Source organism: Mastigoproctus giganteus, chromosome 1 (assembly GCF_048544385.1).
Source record: "Mastigoproctus giganteus isolate SK-2022 chromosome 1, ASM4854438v1, whole genome shotgun sequence".
Classification (NCBI taxonomy): domain Eukaryota; kingdom Metazoa; phylum Arthropoda; class Arachnida; order Uropygi; family Thelyphonidae; genus Mastigoproctus; species Mastigoproctus giganteus.
Genome location: NC_143575.1, coordinates 128,528,675 through 128,553,559, shown reverse-complemented (window position 1 = coordinate 128,553,559; position 24,885 = coordinate 128,528,675). Strand labels below are relative to the sequence as shown.

At 37.0% G+C, this 24,885-nt stretch overlaps 1 protein-coding gene across 1 annotated transcript in view; it reads right to left on the bottom strand.

Annotated features, from left to right (window-relative positions):
* LOC150091132 (sodium/hydrogen exchanger 9-like) overlaps window positions 1-24,885 on the bottom strand; it is a 412,040-nt gene that overhangs the window by 184,140 nt on the left and 203,015 nt on the right. Inside the window, 2 exon segments of the mRNA XM_090387366.1 lie at window positions 15,699-15,810; window positions 16,841-16,923. Coding sequence (XP_090243492.1) covers window positions 15,699-15,810; window positions 16,841-16,923 — 195 coding nt within the window.

Sequence of the window (24,885 nt, the reverse complement as noted above, 5' to 3'; positions counted from 1 at the left end):
ACACACACACACACACACACACACACACACACACACACACACACACACACACACACACACACACAAGCTAAAGTGTGGCATGGTAAAAGAACAACCCACAAAAGCTAGAATGTGAAAAGATAATTGTGGCATGTTTAAAGGAAGTGTTAGGCCATACTGCACAGTGTGTTCAGAGACCAATTTGCACATTGGCCACTCAATGCGCAAACCCAGAATAATTCATAACAGAAACTGTACTCCCTCTGCCTGAGATCAGGAAACTACAGCACTGATTGAACAGGCCTTCAAGAATTTCTCCAGTATCTGGCATAATCCAACCCAGGCTACTCCAAATGATAGACAAGTGGCAAAACCACATTGGCAGAGGCATGTGGCATGACAAAAGAACAATATAAAATGTACATGTTGTTGTTATTTGGTTTTTAGGAGCATTAGCAACTAAGGCCATATTGCTCCAGGAATATGCGGTGGTCATTCCCTGACCTTTCCGCATCCTCTGTATTCAGTGGCCACAGGCTCGAACCCCAGTCTAATCAAGAAGCGTGTGCTACGCACTGCCGCTCCTGCCCACCTGGCTACGGAGTCGCCTAAAATGTACATGTACCCAAACTAAATATTTACTGCAACAATAAGATATTAGCATTAGAATGAGCAGAGGCATATGATGCGAGAAAGTGAGCTTATGCAGCATCAGCAAAAAAAAAAAAAAAAAAAAAAAAATTATATAGCAACCATTTATGAGGAATGGCAAATAAAAGGCATTAATGATCTTTTGAGCAGATAATTACCTATAAAGCGTTTAGGGGGTAAGCCTCAAAGCTATGGAAAAGTCTAGACTATGTATAAGTATAGTGCTAAAGCATCAATAATACATAGCCAAATCTGAATGAACAGAATATTAGCAAAGCAGCATCATTTTAAGTTATATCTCATATTGTGAATACCTTCACAACGAGCTGCCATGATATTGCACTACTTCGAATAAGTAACGCTTCACCTGAGGAGAAGACTAATGTTACTTACTCTCAGATGGATACCACCACCCAGACGGCACCGTTTCAGGGTTATTTGGCCCTTCTTCGGTGGGTGGGTAGGTAGGTAGGTACCTGAGTGATGCTACCTACTCACCCACCCACCGAAGAAGGGCCGAATAGCCCTAAAACAGTGCCATCTGGGTGGTGATATCCATCTGAGAATAAGTAACATTAGTCTTCTCCCCAGGTGAAGTGTTACTTATTCGAAGTAGTGCAATATCATGGCAGCTCGTTGTGAAGGTATTCACAATATGAGATATAACTTAAAATGATGCTGCTTTGCTAATATTCTGTTCATTCAGATTTGGCTATGTATTATTGATGTTTTCGCACTATACTTATACATAGCAGATAATTACCTTCATAGTTTGATGCCCAATAGTTTTGAAGGAAGCAGCAAGTGAGGAAAATCAAACTACCAAGGTTAATTATGCAAATTTCATTTGATTCAAGGAAAATTCTCCTTGGACAGGAAAATAATCACTATATTGCCTTCTTAGAACTCTCCATAAAGTTCTAAGAACAAAGTGAATAAATACAGACCAATTAGTCTGGCCTCAATATACCTTGTTGCTTGCAATCCTGCTGTGAAATGTCAGTGTCCAAATCTGTCCCTAGGTGTGGAAGCTACACCTTAAAAAAAAAAAAAAAAAACAGCTTCTTGAAAAGGCTCAAAAATAAATGACACTAGTTCAAATTTATGCCTCCTGCCATAAATTTGAATAGGGTGGGGAGAAGAAAATTTATAGAATGGACTGTAGTCCACTCTATTTTAGTGAGGGAGTGAGTTGTTAATCATGAGAATAAGTTGCACCCATAGGTAGTTGATCAGGCTTGAAGAAATTCAAAGGCCAGCTGGATCAGTACTTGTGGAAGGAGAAAAATGCATATTTTTTTTTTGTTTGTCTGTTTAGCTGGTGCAGCAAATGCCTGGCTTCCTTGCACCATATGGCTAATATTAATGCTAATAGTTATTACATCATAAGCAAGGGCCAAAAATCTACTACTTTAGAATGGTTATTTTATTTGATTTGAAACAAGTTTCTAAAAACAACATCATTACAATTTTCAGGTAAACTTTTAAAAATCCAGCACTTTCAGGATTGAGTGGTGTTGGATTGGAGAGAAGTATAATATAAGTAGTGAGTGAGAATTTTTGGAGAAGCACATTTCACTGAATATTAAGCACTAATATCTGAACTTATTAAATCTGTTAAACATAATTAATGAAGACTACTGCTAGTAGTTAAAATGCAAATTAAAGTTCAGTTTGTTAAATGTAAACAAATAACAATAAAAGGAATTGCAGCAAATGTTATCAGCACTGAGTAATGTTATCAGCGCTGATAACATTACTGATAAGATCACATTAATGTTATCAGTGCTGAGTAATGCTAAAATGTTATCACTTTTAAATACAATTTTAACTCAGGATATCAATGAATGCACTTTACAGAAAAAAAAATTCATACTGGAGGATAAATAAGTTAACTATTCTTCTTAAGAATTAATTACAATGAGGTATGCACAATATTTATCAATTTACATTACACTTTGATTTTATTAATGTACTGGAGAAATTCAATCAATTTCTCACATATAATAGCAAAGATTATTATTATTTTTATTTTTTATTTTTTTTGGCTCCATTACAACATTACAGCAGAGAAAAAAGATGGTTCAAAGCATCTTGGTGTATTCTGCAATGAAAGCGGCATGAGGGAGTGACACACAAGTTTGAGTAGCTATCAAGTAACTTGTATGGGACATTTATAAATAGGTGCATTTTTGTACAGATTGCACCTATTTTTTGCTACTTGGTAGGCTACTTTGTTCTATATTGTATTTCTGTGTTTGCTTTCTTATTTTCCACAGCTCACAGTTTTTTAAATAAGATGGGCGATTGCCTTTTTCAACTGGGACGAAAAAAAGGAGGTCATGCTACAGTCTGCATGAGTATATTCAGATGAACCACAGTTTTGGCATATCATAGTACTTCAGCACATTACTTGGAAGTGTTCATATTTCTGGTATTAATAGCATCTGATAGGATTTGGTATTATGGACTTATTGTTGTTGTTTTGTTGTTGTTGTTCTGTTTTTAGGAGCATTAGCAACTAAGGCCATATTGCTGTGGGATATGCGATGGTCATTCCCTGACCTATTCGCATCCTCCATATTTGGTGGTGACGGACTTGAACCCCGGTCTAATCAAGAAGCGTGTGCTATGCGCACTGCTGCTCCTTCCCACCTGGCTATGGAGGTGCCCATTATGGACTTATGTGGTCATGTATAACTATTTCTTCCTGTGAGATGTTCATGAGGTCCCATGCTACAACTAATTTGGAGGTATTTGGGATGGCATGAGGTGTTACTTTCACAGCAATATTAAAAAGAGTGGTCAGTTTCATTACTAATTCTGAATGTTTCGGGTTTCATTGTTTCATCTGGCAGACCTCCAGACTGCATTTGCTTTACCATTTTAGTTAATCCAGCATTTTCCAAACATTTCTGAATAAGAAATAGAGATAACTTTCTCACAGGAATATTTGACAATGAGTGATATATAAGAGATGCCGGATGAGTCTGTTGACCTTGATCTCTTTTTTTTGCCTTCCAGCTTAAGAAGAGTCACAATCATATTGGCCACTTTCAGTAAAGCTTATCTCACTGGATCATGTGATGGAAAGGCTTAGAGTCACTTCTGCAACCATCCTTCCTCGATTTGAATATATGATGATTTGAAGACTGGGAACGAGATTAACTCGGTGCGGGCGAAGTTTTTATGGCTCCAGCTAATAGAGAAGTTTTTACAATTTTATTGACTTAATTGGCATATTACTTTATTTTCTAGAAGTAGCTTCATATTCCTAGTAGTAGTAGTGCATGTAGTGGCATGTGATGCAAGAAAGCAAGTGTATGAGCTTATGCAGCATCAGCCAAAAATAAATAAATAAATAAAAAATTAAAAAAAAAAAAAAAAACACACCATTCCCTCCAAATGCCTGTCCAGTTCCTCCTTAAATTTATTCAACCTATCAACTTCCACAATGACAGATGGAAGTTTGTTCCAGCAATTAACCACCCGCTGGCTAAAGGCCAATTTCTGGACATCTATTCTACATCTGTCTTTTCTTAATTTGAATTTATGCCCCTTTGGTTCGTAATCTGAACAAGTGGAAGGATCCCATCAGAATTCAGCGTGCTCAGCCCATTCAAGGCCTTATACACCTCAATCAGATCACCGTGCAGGTGCCTAGTCTCCAGCCACTGCAATTTGCAGAACTTAACCCTCTCTTGGTAAGAGGATCCCTTCATTCCCCTCACCAATCTTGTTGCCCTTCTCTGTACATCAGAAGCAAATCTACATCCTTCCTAAAATGAGGCCTCCAGACCTGTATGCAGTACTCAAGGTGTGGGTTGACCATTGCCTTATACAGAGGGACAATCACCTCCTTTTCCCTGCTAGCAAAATTCCTTTATATATCGTTGACAAAACCCCATGACCTGCTCTGGCAGCCTGTCTGCATTGCTCAGAAAACTTCATATCTGACTGCACAATTACTCCCAAGTCTTTTTCATTTTCTACCACCTTAAGTGTAGTACCACACAGTTGGTATGTTTCTCTGGGGTTACTTCTACCCATATGCAGTACTTTGCATTTGTCAAGGTTAAACTTCAATTGCCACTTCTTAGCCCATCTGCCCAAATTATCTAGATCCTGTTGCAGTAGCACACTGCCATTACTGTCATTAACAACCCTGCCAACCTTTGTATTATCTGCAAACTTCATTATGCCTGATATACCTTCATCAATATCATTGATAAATATACAAAACAACAGTGGACTCAACACTGAACCCTGTGGGACTCCACTAATAACATTAATCCACGAAGAGCAGCACCCATTGATTACCACCCTTTGTCTTCTCCCATTGACCCATCCTTTTATCCATTGTAGCAACTTACCCTTAATACTATTCTGCTGCAATTTGTACAATAGTCTTCCATGCACAACAGTGTCAAAAGCTTTCCTGAAATCCAAATATATGATATCAAAATTATTTTTTGCATCCAGTTACTTTGAAACCACATCATAATATCCTATCAAATTTGTCAGACAAGACATTCCTTTAACAAACCCATGCCGTGTCTGAATTATTGCTGCAGTCTTGTCTAGATGATCCTGCAATGCATCTTTAACCAGTGACTCCATTACTTTACCCAGAACAGAAGTTAAACTAACTGGTCTGTAATTACTCGTGTCACCCTTCGATCCCCCTTTGTGAACTAGGGATACATTTGCACATCTCCAGTCCGTGGGAACCTCCCCTGAGTTCAAAGATGCTCTCATAATTATGGCTAAGCATTTGCTTAGTTGCTTTGCCGCCTCCTTTAATATAACTGGATAGATCCCATCCACCCGAGGTGCTTTTCTGATGTTTAACTTCAACAATTTCTCCTCCACTTTGCTCTCAGTTATTACAAAATCATTAAGTATCCTGCTACAATTTGATAACTTTCTGCCATTTTCAAACCTTAATAATTCCTCATGTGTGTGAATGTAGATGCAAAATACTCATTCAGTTTGTCACCTATCTGAGCCGGATCATCAACAGTCAAACCATCGATGCTAAGTGGACCAATCAGATTCATCCCCTTCCTTTTAGAGTTTATATAAGTAAAGAAATCCTTGCTATTTTTCTTAGCATCTTTTGCCAAGGATTTCTCGTAATCTGTCTTCACCTGTCTAACCTCCTTTGTGAGCTGATTACAGACTAGCTTATATCTGCCATAGGCTTCTGAGTCGCTTGATAATTTATATGCATCCCATGCATTTTTCTTCTCTGTTATGAGTCTCATTAGATCATTAGATAAACATTTAGGCCTAAACCTTGAACAATATTTCTTAATAGGCATGAAACTTTTAGTAGCATCCAATATTAATTACTTGAATGCTTCCCACTTAGAATTTACTGTTGGTAACATCGTCAGTTGATCCCACTGTACAGAATTTAAAAACTTTCTGAGACCACTGTACTCACCTTTACGGAAGTAAAAACCCTTTCCTTTACCCCTGATGGTAATTAAATCTTTAAGTAAATCCCACATCAGTACACTGTGATCACTGCTGTCTAGTGGTTCCTTTATCTGCAAATTCGTAATACACAAATGATCACTGGTGATAACCAGATGAAGAGTATTACTCTCTCTGGTTGCCTCTTGAACATGCTGCTGCAGAAAACAATCATCCAATAAATCCACAAAAGTCTGACTAGTGTGCAAGTGACCAACCCACAAGTTCCAGTCACTATCTGGGAAGTTCAAATCCCCCATTATAAGATATATTGATTTACTAGCCCACTCTATTTCTCTGTACAATTGTTCATTGTACTCATTCGAGTCATTAGGCCTATAACACACTCCTATTCTTATTTTTGCTTTCGCAGTGCTTAGGTCACACCAAACTGACTCAACAGTGCACTGTTCATCTATATCAACTAGGGATTTTGTGGGTTATTACTTAGTATCAGTAAAACTTGTACTGTTCGAAACTTGCCACCATTATTATTATTATTAGCAACATGGTGCAAATGAAGCCTAAGGCTTATGCTGCACCAGCCAATGTGTAGTATCGATACGGAATAGCATTATATATATCTCAAACTTGATAGCATAAGGTATAATGTAAAACTAGATAGTGTAATACATAGCACTGTAGTAGTAATCTGTTAGCTTAGTATAATACTGGCAATTAACCAATTAAATTTATAAATCCTTTTAATTTTTATTGTGAATTATAAATTGTATTTAAATGGAAATCATGCCCCAGACTAGAGCAGCAAAGCAAATTGTGCAAAGTAGCGAAAGTGCAGTGGTTTGCTGGAGAACCGAAGGGGGCGATTCTCCAACGCATTAATGTCTAAAAAAATGTGCAAAATGCGACAGATTTTCGGATCTCTCTCGAAAAGGACATGATCCATGGCTAGATTATGTCCTGTTCGAGAGAAGACAGGACATTATTTAGCCATGGATGATGTCTTTGTGTGTGCTAGGTGCAGAGAACGTGAAGAAATTAGGCACCGACTCAGCATTTTGATGGGCGTCTATGAGAACTTGAAGAGTTGGGTTGAAGAGATGCCCTAGAAAGAATTAAAATAGGGGTTCATCAAGCTCTCAGTCAATTGTCAGGGAAACGAGAAATATATTATGCAAAAAAGGATAGGTGGAATAGGACCAGGGTATGTCTGCCAGGGGCAAAAGTTGATGACATTGTAGAGCAGATATCATCTTTTAAGGGCACAAAGGGTTTGTTTGTTATTTGGTTTTTAGGAGCATTAGCAACTAAGGCCATAATGCTCTGTGAATATGCGGTGGTCATTCCCTGACCTTTCCGTATTTGGTGGTTCGAACGGGTTCGAACCCTAGTCTAATCAAGAAGCGCATGCTACGCACTGCTGCTCCTTCCCACCTGGCTACGGAAGCACGTCACAAAGGGTGATACTGTTGTACAAGTTAGCAGTAATGACATTAAGTGTAGGAGATCTGTGGATTTACTTAGCAAGTATAGGTCAATGTTGGAAAAAAAGTCACAAGTTAGAGTTAAATTTGAAAGTGACTGCAATCCTGGCCAGACATGATAGGAGGAAGTACATAATGAGAGCCTTGTCCCTCAATTCGGCACTGGAGAGATTGTGCAAGGATGATGGGGTAGAATTTTTCTCAGTGTGGTCTCTGCTTGTTAACAGGAAAGATTGCTTCTAGAGGGATGGGATATACTTAAATAGAAAGGGTGCAAGAATATTTGCTGATGCTATCGAGGCAGTGTTAGGTGGGTCGGAAAACTGCTAGCTTGGGGGGAGACAAAGAACAATAGATTGACAGTAGCCACTGGCAGAGGCGAAAGAGATTCTTGCACTGCTTCTATTAGAATGAGCAGAAGCCTGAAAAACAAGATGCATGATATTTCAGATACTGCTGGGAGCCATTGCGGTACAAGTAAACACATGGGTTGTGTTAAGGTAGCTAAGAATAGAAACAGGTGCAGGTATACTTGCGTGTACACCAATGCTAGGAGTTTAGTAAATAAATTTGATGAATTTGAGGTATTGCTCAAAACATCAAAGGCAGATATTGTTGGGATATCAGAGACGTGGTGTCACACAGATATAAAAGATGCAGAACTGCAATTTGGGGAGTACAACATCTACAGAAAGGATAGACAGGATAGGAAGGGGGAGGGGTTATACTATTAGTTAAGAAACACATAAAAACCAAGGAAGTGAAGCCAGTCGACATCGCGGGACATTGCAGTGTTGAGTCAGTTTGGTGTGACATAAGCATTGGGAGATCAAAATTGAGAGTAGGAGTGTGCTATAGGCCTAATGACTCTGATGAGTATAATAAGAAACTGTACAGGGAAATAGAGTGGGCCAGTAAATCAGAGAGTCTTATAATGGGAGATTTTAATTTCCCAGATATTGACTGGAATTTGGGGGCTGGTCACTCACACACTAGCAGGGCTTTTGTGGATTTATTGGATGATTGTTTTCTACATCAGCATGTTCGGGAGGCAACTAGAGGGAGTAATACTCTTGATTTGATTATCAGCAGGGATTCTTCATGCATTAAGAATCTGCAGATAAATGAACCACTAGGTGGCAGTGATCACAGTGTGCTGAAGTGGGATTTACTCAAAGAGGTAACTACCATCAGGGGTAAAGGTAAGGGTTATTGCTTCCGTAAAGGCGACTACGATGGACAGAGACAGTATTTAAATTCTATACGGTGGGACCAACTGATGATGTTACCAACAGCAAATTCAAAATGGGAAGCATTCAAAGAACTTATCTTGTAAGCTACTAGGCTTTACATACCAACTAAGAAATACTGTTCAAGGTTTAGGCCAAAATGGATGTCAGATGAACTAATGAGGCATATGGCAGAGAAGAAAAATGCATGGGATACTTACAAATTAACACACGACACAGAAGCCTATGATAGATACAAGTTGATATGCAACCAAGTTACAAAGGAGGTTAGGCAGGCGAAGGCAGATTACGAGAAATCCTTGGCAAGGGACGCAAAGAAAAACAGCAAAGAGTTCTTTACTTATGTAAACTCTAGAAGGAAGGGAATGAATCAGATTGGTCCACTTGATATTGATGGGTCAACTGTTGATGATCCTGCTCAGGTAGCTAACAAACTAAATGAATATTTTGCATCGACATTCACACAGGAGTTATTCAGCGAGGGGAATGCCAGAGGTGTATTCAACTCTAGCAGTAAGCTACAGAATCTTGAAATAACTGGGAGTAAAGTGGAGGAGAAACTGTTGAAGATAAACACAAGAAAGGCACCCGGGGTGGATGGGATCTATCCAGTTATATTAAAGGAGGCAGCAAAGGAAGTAAGCAAACCCTTAGCCATAATTATGAGAGCTTCCTTGGACTCAGGGGGAGGTACCCATAGACTGGAAATATGCAAATGTGACCCCAATTCACAAAGGAGGATCAAAGGCTGACACAAGTAATTATAGACCTGTGAGCTTAACTTCTGTTCCAGGAAAATTAATGGAGGCACTGGTTAAAGAAGCTCTGCAGGATCATTTAGACAAGAATTCAGTTATAGCTCGGACACAGCACGGTTTTGTTAAGGGGAAGTCTTGCCTGACCAATTTGATTGGATACTATGATGCAGTCACAAAAGAACTGGATGCGGGGAATAGCTTTGATATTATATACTTGGATCTTAGAAAGGCTTTTGATACTGTTGCACATGGAAGACTGCTACACAAATTGGAGCAGTGTGACATTGGAGGCTAATTGCTGCTATGGATAAAGGGGTGGTTGAGGGGGAGAAGACAGAGAGTGGTAATCAATGGACACTGCTCATCGTGGACTAATGTTATTAGTGGAGTCCCTCAGGGCTCAGTGTTGGGTCCATTATTGTTTTCTGTATTTATAAATGATATTGATGATGGTATATCAAGCTTAATGTCCAAGTTTGCAGACGATACAAAGGTTGGCAGGGTTGTCAAGGACACTACTGACACTATGCTGCTGCAACAGGATCTGTAAAGGTTGAGCAGATGGGCTGAGAGGTGGCAAATGAAGTTTAACATTGACAAATAAAGTACTACACATGGGAAACAGCAACCCCAGAGCAACCTATCAACTCTGTGGTACTACATGGACAGTGGTAGAGAATGAAAGGGACTTGGGGGTGGTTGTGCAGGCAGATATGAAGTTCTCTGAGCAGTGCAGATAGGCTGCAAGAGTAGCTCATGGAGTATTGTCAATGATATACAGGAATTTTTCCAGCAGGGATAAGGAGGTGATTATTCCCTTGTATAAGGCAATGGTCAGGCCACACCTAGAGCACTGTATACAGGTCTGGAGGCCTCATTTCAAGAAGGATGTAGAGCTGCTGGAACGAGTACAGAGAAGGGCAACAAGATTAGTGAATGGAACAAAGGGGTGCTCTTACGAAGAAAGGCTTAAGTTTTGCAAATTACAGTGTCTGGAGACTAGGCACCAGCGAGGTGATCTGATAGAGGTGTATAAAGCCTTGTATGGTTTGAGCATGCTCAATGCTGATGGGATCCTTCCTCTAGCTCAGAATAATCACCTGAGAGGGCATAAATTCAAATTGAGGAAAGACAGATGTAGGATAGACGTGCGGAAATTTGCCTTTAGCCAGCGGGTGGTTGGTTGGTGAAACAGACTTCCATCCCTTGTCGTGGAGGTTGATAGCCTAAATAAGTTTAAGGCTCAGCTGGACAGGTATTTTGAACGAACAGAGGGGTGAAGTGGAAGTGGGTTTTTTTTTTTTTTTTTTTTTTGGCTGATGCTGCATAAGCTTGCTTTTTTGCATCTAATGCCTCTACTAATGCTAATGCTAAAAATATCCCTGGATTTCACTCTAAATCACTCCCTCTAAGATTTTTCCTACCACTGAAGTCAGACTAACCGGTCTGTAGTTATGAACTTTACTCTTAAGAACAGCTTTTATGTATTGGCGATACACTGGCACTTCTCCAATCCAAAGGAATCTCCCCGAGTCCTAAGATGACCTCACAATTAATCTCAATGGTTCGATACACTCCCTCAAAACTGCAAGGTATGTTTTGAGGGAAAATATTTGCTGAAAATTTTAAAGGCAAATAAGGTTCCTGGAGTTGATGGCATATACCCACACACAGATTTTTACACACACACGCAACGCAAGGAACCCCCGTATAACATGGTACTTCTATGACACTGTTTCGTTCTAACATGACTGATAAATTGCAGCAACCCTCACATGGGTTACTTATACAACACGGTTTCGCTCTAACATGGTTAGAGAATTGTGGCAAACCTTGCACAACATGATATTTTTGAGTTTTTGTGTAGGAAAAACCCTGCTATTATGTTGGATGTAATTTTCCAACATTTCCATTCTTTTCTGTGAATCCCTGCTGTTGACTCAAAAAAAAAAAAAAAAAAAAATTGAGATATCTCTATTTTATTTTGTCGTGTTAGGTTCTGTGCTATTGAACTTGTGCTTGTTTGAGTCCATAAAAAATTGTGACTTTGAAACGTGAAGTTCATGAATTTTGAGGTTTTTGTAAGGCTATTTTTGGTTTTATTTGATTTGTTTATAGATTTTTCCCGGTATGTATTACTAAACTTTGTTCTTAAGAACCATATTTGAATAATTCCTTTGTTGTGAATTATATTCTAGCCCTAAATTATGCTTAAGGAAAGTAAAAAAGCACAGCTCAAAAGAAACTATTTCTCTAGAATCAAAGATACAAATTTTGGATTTTCTTAAAAAAAAGGGGGGGGAGGTATCATACACTGCAAAATGTTTAAATTTAAATGAAGCAACAATCTGGACTATAAAGAAAAATTAACAGAAAATTAGAACTGCTGTTCTTGCAGGATCTTTCAATTCTACAAATATGACAGCTCGTCCCCAAACACCAATAATTGAGAAAATGGAAAAAGCACTCAGTATTTGGATTGACGACAGCAGTAAATGAAATTACACAAAAGGCATTAAAAATTTATAATCATTTAAAAGAAAATGGAGAATTATCTGTTAACCAGGAATTTGTTGCCAATTTGTTGGTTTGAGCGATTTAAAAACTGCTTTTCATTACATAAGATAATTTGATTACATAATTTCATTACTTTTCATTTCATAACATAAGAATTCAAGAGGAAAGTGAATCGGGTGATAATGAAGCTGCCAAGAAGTATGCAGAGGAATTTCAAAAAATTATTGAAGAGCATGGATACACACCACATCAAGTTTTTAATGCTGATGAGACAGGTCTTTGGTGGGGAAAAAAAAGCCAAACAGAAAACTGCACCAGGTTTTAAGGCACCATAAGATTGTGTAATGTTACTTATGTGCAGCAACGCATCAGGACATTACATGATAAAACTTATGCCAGTTTATAAATCCTTTAATCCTCATGCAATGAAAGGTGTAAATAAAAACGCGTTACCAGTATACTGGAAAGGAAATAAAAAAAGTTTGGGTAGCTGCCGATTTATTTAAAGAATGGTTTTTAAATTGTTTTGTGCCAGCTATGGAAACTATTTAAAGCGGAAGAATCTAGATTTCAAAGTTTTATTACTATTAGGTAATGCACCAAGCCACCGGAAAAGATTTAAGTCATCCAAACATTGAAGTAATGTTTATAGCGTCTAATACAACTTCTTTAATTCAGTCATTAGATCAAGGCATTATATCTACCTTCAACTCATTCACATTAGAAAATCATTTCGGTGGATTTTGGAAAAAATTGATTCTAAATCTATTCAAGAGTGATGGAGGCATGAAAACATTTTTCAATTGTGGACTTTTCAGAATCATAACTTTATCGCTCAAAGAAGTAAAACCGTCAACTTAAATGCATGTTGGAAAAATGTATAGCCAGTCAGTTCATTCAGGAAATATGGTCAAACTGGCAGAAAATGGAATCAGTGAGATAGTAGAACTTGCTAAGTCAGCAGGAGGGGGAGGTTTTGATGGTGTGACTACTGAAGCAGTTCAAGAATTACTGGTAGAAAAGAGGCTGGTGAAGTAGATTGGTGGAAACGGCATTGTAGGTAAACTAAATCAATTCAGAGGATGATAGCACAGATGAAAATTCTGAAGTTTCCAAATTTTACACTAAAAAGCATAGGGGAAGGTATAAACTTAGCCGAGCAATTAGAATCTTGTTTTTTTTAATGCAGATCCTTCGACTGAAAGGAGCACAAAGTTCAAAAGGGAACTACATGCTTACCATGAAATTTACAAAGATCTATTAAGCAAAAGCAAACAAACCCAGATTACTGATTTTTTAAAGAGAGCAAAAGATACACGAAATCTAGATGCTGTGAAAGAAATTTCAGAAAGTGAAGATAATGTGTAACAGAGAACACATTCTCATTTGATTGTGCTTGGCAGTAACAAAGAGTAAGAAAATTAAATGAATGTACATTATCTGACACACTTGTCCCACACGAGCGGTTACTTTATAAGTTGGAACAGGTTGAAATCACAGGGAAAATATTTAGATAGATAGCAGGATGGTTTCAGGGCAGAAGGCAGAGGGTTGTGATAGATGGTTATTCATCAGATTAGGTTAATGTAAGAAGTGGGGTTCCCCAAGTTCAGTATTGAGACCTCAGTTATTTTTGATTTTCTTAAATGACATCAATGAAGGGATAGAGGGTGTGATGTCTAAATTTGCAGATGATGTAAAGAATGGAGTAGTTAATGATCACTGCTAAGCAGTGCTTTTTTCAGAGTGATCTAGACAGACAACAGGGATGGTCAGAAAAGTGGCAACTATGCTTCAATCCAGCAAAGTGCAACGTTTTATATATGGGGAACAGTAATCCCAAAATAACTTATATTTGGTGGAGCTGAACTAAATTCAGTGGTGGAAGAAAGGGACTTCAGAGTTATGATACGGTCAGACATGAAGTTCTCTCGAGCATTATAGACAGGCCTACAGTGTCCCATCGATGATTTATCAAACATTTGCTAGTAGAGATAAGGATGCCATAATCCCATTATATAAGGCTATTGTTAGACCACACTTGGAATACTGTGTTCAAATGTGGAGACCACACCTAAAAAAAAGACAGAGCTTCTTGAAAGGGTCCAGAGACAGGTAACTCGCCTGATGAGGTCAGCAAAAGGACGTCCTTATGAGGAAAGACTTTGAATGTGTGGGTTGCAGAGCTTGGAAAATAGGCACCTTAGAGGAGACTTGACTGAGGTGTTTAAGGCCCTGAGATGAAGAGGCATAAGCAAAATGAATGAGGACGAAATTTTCACAGTTATAAATTTATTTATTTTGTATGATGTGATCAATACACAAAGGAACCAGTTTTTTCTTGCTTCCTTCGTGTATTGTGGCCGGGATATCCAACCAACCGTTTGGTTCGGCACCATCGTGATATCCGGCCCGAGGCAGGAATCGAACCCACGACCTTTGGGTTGCCAGGCAGGCACTTTACCTACCCGGCTAGCTCAGTCGGCACAGTTATAAATGATTCTAGAACTAGGGGCCATAAATTCAAGTTATGGGGAGAGATGTGTAGACTGGATTGTAGGAAGTTTTATTTTCGCCAGAGAGTTATAAATTACTGGAATAAGTAACCTACATGGGTGGTAGAGGCTGACAGTTTGGAAAAATTCAAAGGTCAGCTGGATAGTTACCTACGGGAGCAGGGAAATGCATAGGTTGTGTATTTCCTTTCCTATTATTATTTAATTTTATTATTATTATTTTTTTTTATTTATTTTTTTTTTTTTGGCTGGTGCAGCATAAGCCTTAGGTTTTCTTGCACCATATGGCCATTATTAATATATGTATCACAGTTTGTAAGTCGTTTGTTCAATTGTTACTATTTTTAATAAAAATTAAGTGTCCAATAATTATAACAAAAATGGTGTATTTTGTTAGCATTTGGTAACAAAATATATAGGTAACCCCTTTTTATACGAGGGTTACCTATATAATTATATATATATATATATATATATATATATATAAGCTAAATTAAAATAGGTTATTTACCAGTAGCATGGCAAACCAGTAGAGTGAAAAAGAACTTAGTGAAATAAAATAACATAATATATAGGGGGGATAAAGAAGAAGAGGGTAGTGTTGAAGCAACGTTCCTAAAATAATTTAGAAAATTAAGTCAATTAAAAGAAATTTAGCGGCGCCCTCTTGATGGCACCTGTTTCCGAATTATGTGAAATCTCGCTAAGGTGGAAACAGACTAACAACATTACAGGACAAAATAAATTGAAAATAATAAATAATAAAATGAAAAATAGACTGACCATTATGCCCCATCTCAACAGAGGACCATGAGGCCAATAATAGTCAGGGAATCACTGCATTTCGAACACTAAACAAATCCATGCAACTACAGAATGATATTACGGGATGACGGAATGATTTATAAGCAATAGTCCCATGCAATCATAATTATAAACAGCTGAATAAAAATATTTATTACAAAATAAAACACAGAATGTTAATATTTATGAGCTTATATTAAAACTATTAATCTCTGAACTTAACAATATATAAATACTTAAAATTTACAAAGCTGTATTTAGATCTAAATTTATAATAAAGCAAAGTTCTAATCTTACCTGAAAAGAAAAGTACATGCTGAAAACCATAAGGGACTTTGTGGTGTCGACCCAAATTCAAAAGGAATGACAAGGGATATACGTGTGCTGCCCGCCCTACTGCTATTGCAAGCTAAAATAGTCCAATAAGGAAAATATGTTTAAATGATACTCTTCTACAAGTTAGCTATTTTATTGTTCCATTAAAAGGAAGTGAAAAATCACCATGAAGGTAGTGGCTTTAATTTAAAGACTGCCTTCAAATTTTACTTTTGTTTTTTTTACTTAAATATCAATAAAATTACTTTTTGTACTAAAACAGGCAAAATGGTGCAAGAAACTATACATTTGAAACATTAACCTTGAACACACATACACATAAATAACAAAACAGATCCAAATAAACCATGATAGGATCTAAGAAGATCAAGCCAACCCAAATATGGCAAAACCAAAGTGTAAAATCCACACCTCAAAAAATAATATGCATATTTGCATTTTGATTTACTTGTATCAGATAATTAAAAAAAATCATAGAGTAATAAAATAAATAAGCCTTAGAGTACAAAAATGATAAAAACTATTACTTTTGAGTTACTTTATTAATATCATTTCAATTAATCTGGCACATATACACTACTTATACTCCCACCTGAATATTTATTCTTTTATATTTTTTTATACATTTCACATACCGGTATAATTTTACAATTAAATCATCCAGATCAGTATCCCATAGCCATAGCCTTAATCCTATAGGACCTAAGTTTGACACATATCTAACAGAAACAGATGACTAAAACTATTCACACTAGTTTATATCACTATGTACATGCCATGACATCATATAAAAAACATTATGGAAATCCTATTGTCTCATCCAACATGTCCTCTGTACATGCACTTGATAAAGTTATGAACTGATACAAACAAATATAAATGTAAACTTTTATAATACATATAGGTATGTATATGAATAATGTGATATATTAAGTATAAATTAATGGTTGGATGTGTAATAATGTACAAGGATGGTTAAAATTTATAATTAATGAAAATTTTTTTTTAAGGTCACCACAACAGGATTTTTTTGGTTTGAATCACTTTCATTATTGCCATCTGCGGCAATCAAAATTGGCTCATTTTTTCTGAGTCTTCATTACCTCTTCTTTCCCTGTCCATGCAATTTCACTAACAATTGCCTGTTGTTTTTGTTCTTCCAAAACTGTATTTTTTGGCTTTTTCACTATCAGGGAACATATTTCTGAATGCAATACATCTCTGCAATACCAGCACAACTCAGAGGAAGATGTAAATAAACATTTGGCACATATGACATCATCATCACCATGAAATACAACCTCTATTTTTGCATCTCTTACTATGCACTGCACATTATTTGTTAATGTTTATTTGTTTGCTAACGTCTGATTACATTTTTCAGTTTTAAGTGTTTCCTGACACTTAAAACTGAAAAATCACATCTGCATATAGTACAAAAGATGAACATGTTACCTTTTTCAGATTTTACATGGGAAAATTTTGTGTATATGTGTTCTGAAATTTTACATCGTATTTCTTTAGCATCTGATTGAAAGGCACTCTTCATTAACTTCACATTCCAGAAGTACTTAAAATGACAGCATATAACAGTGAACAATACTCTTATCACTTCTCTTTTTGCAATGTAGACTATCACAGCACACCTGGTAACCAATTTGTTAACAAACCTAAGCAGAAATCTGCAAAATTTTTAAAAAATTCCAATTATAATGTGGTTTTATTTTTTGTGAAAATAAAATTAAAAAAAAAAGAAAGCAAAAACTAATTTTTTTCAAAAAAGACAGAAAAATTCTGTCATCAATAATATCAGATGACTGTAAACAACATCTATATAATAATCAAGAACAATATGGAACAATAAATTAATAAGAAACAAAGTACAGGTAGTTTCCGACTTTACGAATTAATTCGTTCTTAGCAAGCGCTTGTAAAGCGGGAATTTATTTCCCATAGACATAATGTTAAAAACGGGTTACATTCTCAACAATGAAATTAGTTAGCTAATTAGTTTATGTTTAAACAATGATTGATTTATCCAAAGAAATGAAACTATTCACACTAGTAAAATCAAGCAAGTTATAATAAAAAAGAAATTATTTATGACTTACAAATGTTAAAAGAATGTTTATTCTTCATCATCATCGACTAAATGCACACTCGCTGATCTCTCATTGTTGGGTCAACACTCATTGCTGTTTCTTGCACAAGGAGTCTTCTTCAGAAATGCTTCAAGAGGTGTTTGTTTCCAAGATAATCTCTTCTCTTTTCTTTATAAATTTCATGATAGCATGCATAAGCATTTTTCATACACAAATTGCAACTAACTAACACGACATGTGCAAGTGAGATTGCAACTAACATGATTCGTGCAGAGTAACAAGTTTATGACACTTTAAAAAAAAAAAAAAAGGAATGAAGAGAAGGTTCTGAAAATTTATGTTTTTTATATGATTGAAGACTGCAGCGAAGGGGAAACACATTTCACCCTAATAATGTAAAAACCCACACAAATACAGCTATCGGTATTTTTGCAAATGCAATAACATTGAGTTTACTACCCGTTTATAATTGATTGCACTAATAGAGAAAAGAAGCCCAATAAACTGGAAAGTGCAAATTGTTTTTATTGTTTTATTGTCATGACCTCCAGAAATGTTCTTTAGAAAAATATCAACAAAGCCATTCAAAATTGAACATAATGATGATGAAAGTGTAGTGCAATTTTCAGTATAAAAATGACCTTTTAGAGAGATAAATAGCTTAGTTATACCGTATAGCAAAAATTTCAACTTCTGAGGTCTCGGCACGAATAACTAAAAAACAATGTGTTATTTGGTTGACATTACGATATTTTCACGATACGATGGTGTCTCTGGAACAGAATATCGTTAAGCAAGGTGCACTGTATTGTATAGCTATGTGCATGGTTTGAAATGCGGTATTTATGAATGTTTAACATTCGTTTTTCGCAATTAAATGTTCATATTTTCGATTTTGTTGATACTTGAGAAAAAAAAACTTGTAAACCTGGGAACCTGTAAAGTGAAATCTCGTAAAGAGGGAACTGCATGTATATTCAGTATCAATAAATTAAGTAAACTGAAGCCCTGATGATAAAAGAATAAAAATAGCTCCATTTTTATTTATCCAAGGATTAAATATATTAGGATGACCTTACAAACTCACAGAATGAAAATTTTTTCCCTTTCTTTAATCTTTTTTTTTTTTTATCTAGTATATACTATCTTTTGTATGATATCTAATTCTTGTTCACAGATCACACCCTGAATTTTTGTGCCCCCTCCCTCCCCTCTCTCATAAAAGACTCAGTCTTTAAACTTTCTCATATAAAATATTTCTTCAATAAAGTGAGGAAGATAATTTTTTTGGAAATGGTTCCCTGTAACTGCTTTTTCCCAACTCATTACCACTTTAGACTTCATTTATTTCTTTTTAATCCCTTGGCTGCTGCAATATTAATAAAAAAAACCCAAAAAATCAACCTCTGGGGCCACCCTTTTTGTGGCCCCAGGAGTTGATTTTAGGTGTGTTTTATTATAGTGCCTAACCAAGGGCACCCCCCTAGTGCCTTGACTGAAGCAGTCATGTTTTTTGTGAGCTCCGTAATAAAAGTGATATTTTATAGTGAAATCATGGAATTTTGAATCTGCAACAGTCTCAAACGATAGAGGGAAATAAACTGGACCTACAGGTGACTTTTCATGAGATTTAGAAAATTATTTTAAGAACTATGGATGTTTTTAAGTTTTCATATGTAAAGCTGTAGAGTAATATGCTAACTATATATGTATTGCTCTATATAGCTATATGTGATTTTCATTAGAGTGGACCAAGCATTTGGGAAGCTGTAATAGTAAATTTAAATTGCTTCATTCTATCACTCTCATAACCTCTTATTGTTCATAAGCATGGAAATGCTATTTATGTACAGTAAAGAGCAGGGGGTGGTCAACAAGTCGATCGAGGCTTTAATTTCGGTCGATCACAACGAATTTTAAACATACAGTCAGTCCTCGTATAGCACGATAGTTGTGTTCCTAGAAACCCTTGTGCAATGCAAAATCATGCAATATAAACAACAGGCCCAATGGGAAAAATAGGGTTAGATGCCGACCCCCCCCCCCCCCAAGATTGAATACACATTTGTAACCAAAACATTACCAAACACAATAAATAATCATAATAAAATATGTAAGTATTTTATTACGTACAGTAATTACACTTTGAGTTGTTCCTGCTATAAAAGTTGTTTTTATTTTCTTTGTAATTCTCGGCGTTGCCTCATTTAGGCCTGCAGCACATGCAATATCACATGGTCTTTCATTTCACTCAAAGCATTTCATAATTTCATATTTTTTCTCTATCAACAGAGGCGGACTGGCCATAAGCCTTACCAAGGAAACCACGGTGGGTCGGAGGCCGGTGTTATTTTGGCCCTAAACGCTAGTATGAGGCCACTACAAATTTTCCTGGTTAAGAATTTTTGACCCAGTCCGCCTCTGTTTATCAATATTGCTTTTCTTTTTCTCTCTGAATCTGTAGTGTCTTCACCAGGACGCTTCCTTTTTACACCTTTTAAGGGAATAAAGCACAATTACAAAATGAGGAGGCACGCTTGATACACATAAACAAAGCTGTGCGCGTATAGCAACTGAATAAACAACACCGTAAAGGCAAAGACAACTCTACCTCACTAGCTCACATTTTACTAAAGAACATTTCTGGGGGTTACTACCATAAAACAATAAAAACAATTTCCAGTTGCATTCCTGCTAGTGGAATCTGTCGTAAACTGGTAGTAAACTCGATCTAATTGCATTTGCGATAATACCGATAGCTGGAATTTTACGTTATTATGGTGAAATGCGTTTCCCCTTCACTGATATAAAAAACAAATACATTTTCAGAATCTTCTCTTCATTCCTATCGTGTGGCGTTCACAGTTGGGGTGATTCCGGTCCAACTGCCATTTCTTGTAAACACAAAGGCGAATCGTGCATAAGCAAATTCGGTTCATGTTATATACGATATCATTCCCCTATTTATAAATCGTGTATGATCAAATTCGTGTAGTGTAAACACGTGTTATACAAGGACTGACTGTATATAAAAAATAGATTAGTCAAAATCTAAATGTTATTATTATTATGCGCCCCACTGCATACTCTTATCACAAATCCATTAAACCACATGACTACTCTTGTCGCCGCTCAGCAGGTAGGCTTGTCTAGTGCACAGACTACTACTCTGTGCACTAGACAAGCCTAGTGCACAGAGTCTTTCACTAGACCACAGAGTAGTACTCTGTGGTCTAGTGAAAATTCAAGCAGTTACAATGTGGAGAGCATAGTGTATGTGTCGAATTCTTATTTTGCTTACTTAATATTAATAACTGGACAGTACTTATATGTTAATTTAATATCCCTTGATTTAAAATGAATACTACGAAAAAGAGTAAAACGTATCATTTTCATCAAGAGTGGGAACTAGAATACTTTTTTGTAACGAAAAAAGAAAAATGTTGTTGTTTGATTTGCAATGCTTCCGTGGCTAGACCCAAAAAAAGAAATTTAGAAAGGCACTTCAACGCACTCCATGGTAAATACCAATCAGATTTTCCGCCTAATAGTGACTTTAGAAAAAATAAATTAAAGGAACTTAAATCCAGATTATTCGAGCAATAAAATTTCTTCATAACACCTAATTTACAATCTAAAGCAGTAACTGTAGCATCATTTAAAGTGAGTAATCTTCTTGCAGAAAAATGCAAACCATTTTCTTATGGTCCATTCATCAAAGATGCATTTTTAGAAATAACAGATTCTCTTTTTGAAAATTTTAAGAACAAAAATGAAATTAAAAGTGCTCTTTAAGATCTGCAATTATCTCAAAATACTGTGATGCGAAGCACCGAAAAAATGAGTAAAAATGTGAGCGAACAATTGCGTGCTCATATTGCTAATGGTGTGTCCTTTCCTTTACAACTGGATGAATCTACAGACGTCAGTGATACAGCTCAATTGCTCATTTTTATTCGTATGGTGTTCGATGATTCTGCCACTAGAGAAGAACTGCTGGGTATGGTTTTGTTAATAGAAAGAACTAGAGGTCTTGATATATTTAACGCATTCAAAAAATTAATTTACCACTATTTAGCTCGTATCAATAACAACAGATTAGCATTAGTAGAGGCATATGGTGCAAGAAAGCAAGCTTATGCCGCATCAGCCAAAAAAAAAAACACACTTCCACTTCACCCCTCCATTCGTTCGAAATACCTGTCCAGTTTATTTAGGCTATCAACTTCCACAACAAGTGATGGAAGTCTGTTCCACCAACCAACTACCCGCTGGCTAAAGGCAAATTTCTGCACATCTACCCTACATCTGTCTCTCCTCAATTTGAATTTATGCCCTCTCAGGTGATTATTCTGAGCAAGAGGCAGTATCCCATCAGCACTGAGCATGCTCAAACCATTCAAGGCTTTGTACACCTCTATCAGATAACCTAGCTGGTGCCTAGTCTCCAGACACTGTAATTTGCAAAACTCAAGCCTTTCTTCGTAAGAGCAACCCTTTGTTCCGTTCACTAACCTTGTTGCCCTTCTCTGTACTCATTCCAGCAGCTCTACATCCTTCTTGAAATGAGGCCTCCGGACCTGTATACAGTGCTCTAGGTGTGGCCTGACCATTGCCTTATACAAGGGAATAATCACCTCCTTATCCCTGCTGGAAAAATTCCTGTATATCATTGATAAGACACCATGAGCTACTCTTGCAGCCCATCTGCACTGCTCAGAGAACTTCATATCTGCCTGCACAATTACCCCCAGGTCCTTATCATTCTCTACCACTGTCAGTGTAGTACCACAGAGTTGATACGTTGCTCTAGGATTGCTGTTTCCCATACGTAGTACTTTACATTTGTCAATGTTAAACGTCGTTTGCCACCTCTCAGCCCATCTGCTCAACCTTTCCAGATCCTGTTGCAGCAGCATAGCTCAAGACACTGGCACACCCAGGGTCTTGAGCTGGATATCATCATTCTTCTCTTTCTTGGTGATTCCCTTATATTTTTGACTCTCTCTCTCTCTCTCTCTCTCTCTCTCTCTCTCTCTCTCTCTCTCTCTCTCTCTCTCTCTCTCTCTCTCTCTCTCTCTCTCTCTCTCTCTCTCAGGGTAACTCGGGAATTTTTTTTTTGGTTGGTGCAGCATAAGCCTCAGGCTTCCTTGCACCATTTAGCTAATAATAATAATAATAATAATAATAATAATACATAATAACCCCTATCCTTGGCAGGGGGAAGTAACTTTTCATTGCCTCCCTCACCTTCCATCCAAACTTTCCTCTGATGTGGCATGGGCATGCCACACTGCCTAGCAGGGGTGATCTCTTCTATCGGCCCCTTACTTCTACTTCTACTCCCCAGTCTTCAGCCTCCCCTCCCTCCCACTATTATCTTTCATCGTATAGCTCACATATCTAAATTTAATAACATCAAAATTTTGCCCAACCTATTAGGCCTTTTAACACATCTCTCTGCGTTCAAACCCCAAACAGCATTTCCTAACAGCAATCTCAATGTGTCAAATGCGCGAAAATTTTTTTTTTAGGTCCTAGCCACTGAAATCCCACGAAAGTAGGTGGCAGGAACTGCCAAAGCAACTTGTTGTGATACTGGATACATGCAGATAGCTTCATATGGCAAGGTACGGGCAAGGTTGGGCCCCACTAAGGGCCTGGCAGCCAATAAGCCGGACATACAATGGGCACAACACATCACACTGCACAGACACGGCCCACACACTTTCAAGTCACTGGCTTGATAGTGCACTGTCCTCGATATGGTAAACACATGCAGAGATGGGAGAAATCCCAAGTGCAGTCTGACATGAACATACCTTATACGGTGCCCAACCTTTGTACTAATACATAAAGACAAAAACAGAAAATCACATTTTTAGTTATTTCTTGTGAGAGATGCCTCATAGGTCACAAGGCCAAACTTTAAACACATCACTCCTGGCCATGACACTTTTACCACATATCTTGTGCTGCAGTTAGTTTACACATTTGTGTTTACAATTTTATGTTTAGATTTCTTCATTTGATCTGAATGAAGAGTGTAATGTAATATATATACATTATTATATAATAATGTAATGATTCATATAATAATGCTATACATTATTATAAGTACTGGAAAATGATGCAAAGAAGTGAGCTTTTAAAGCACTGGGGGGAGCACTACTCACGTCATCTGTCTAATATCTATTTCTTCCTTATAACTACTCACTTCAAGAACACCATATGGTAGTTTGTTCCAACAATCAACTACACTCTGGCTGAAAGCAAATTATTGCACATCCATCCTGCAGCCATCCTTTCTCAATTTAAGTTTATATCTCCTTGTGTGCGTTGTCTGAGAAAGAATTAGAATACCATCATGAAGTTCACTCAATCCATTTAAAGCCTGTAACACCTCAATCAAGTCTCCTCACAAGTGCCTAGTTTCCAAGTTCAGCAATTTTCAGAAGCAAACTTTTGCAGTAAGAGTACCCTACTTTTTGTTTGCTCTTCTGTGTAACCATTCCAAGAGATCCACATCTTTCTTAAAATTAGGCGTCCAGACCTGTATGCAGTACTCATGGTGTGGCCTAACCACTGCCTAATACAATGGTATAGTCACTTCCTAGTTTTATTTCTTTTTAATCCTTTTTTTTATTTTTGCTGTACAGGAACAATTCCTGCCTGAATTGTTCCTGTATATCATTGACAGAACCCCATGAGCTATACAGGAATCTGTCTGCACTGCTCAAAGAATGTCATGTGGGATGATTACCCCCTAGTTTTCTGTCGTTTTCCACCACCTTGAATGTGTATAATCTAAATGGTATGATATTCTAGGATTTATTGCTGTCCATATGCAGTATCTTGCATTTACCAATATTAAGCCTCAATTGTCACTTCTTAGCCCATCTGCCTAATTTTTCTAGATCCTTGCTGCAGTGATATGCCTTGTTTCCTGCCATTGTAGAAGTTGATAGTTTTAAAACAGATTAAATGCAGAACTAGAGAAAACATTTGGAGCGAGTGAATGGGCAAAATGTGTGTGTGTGTGTGTG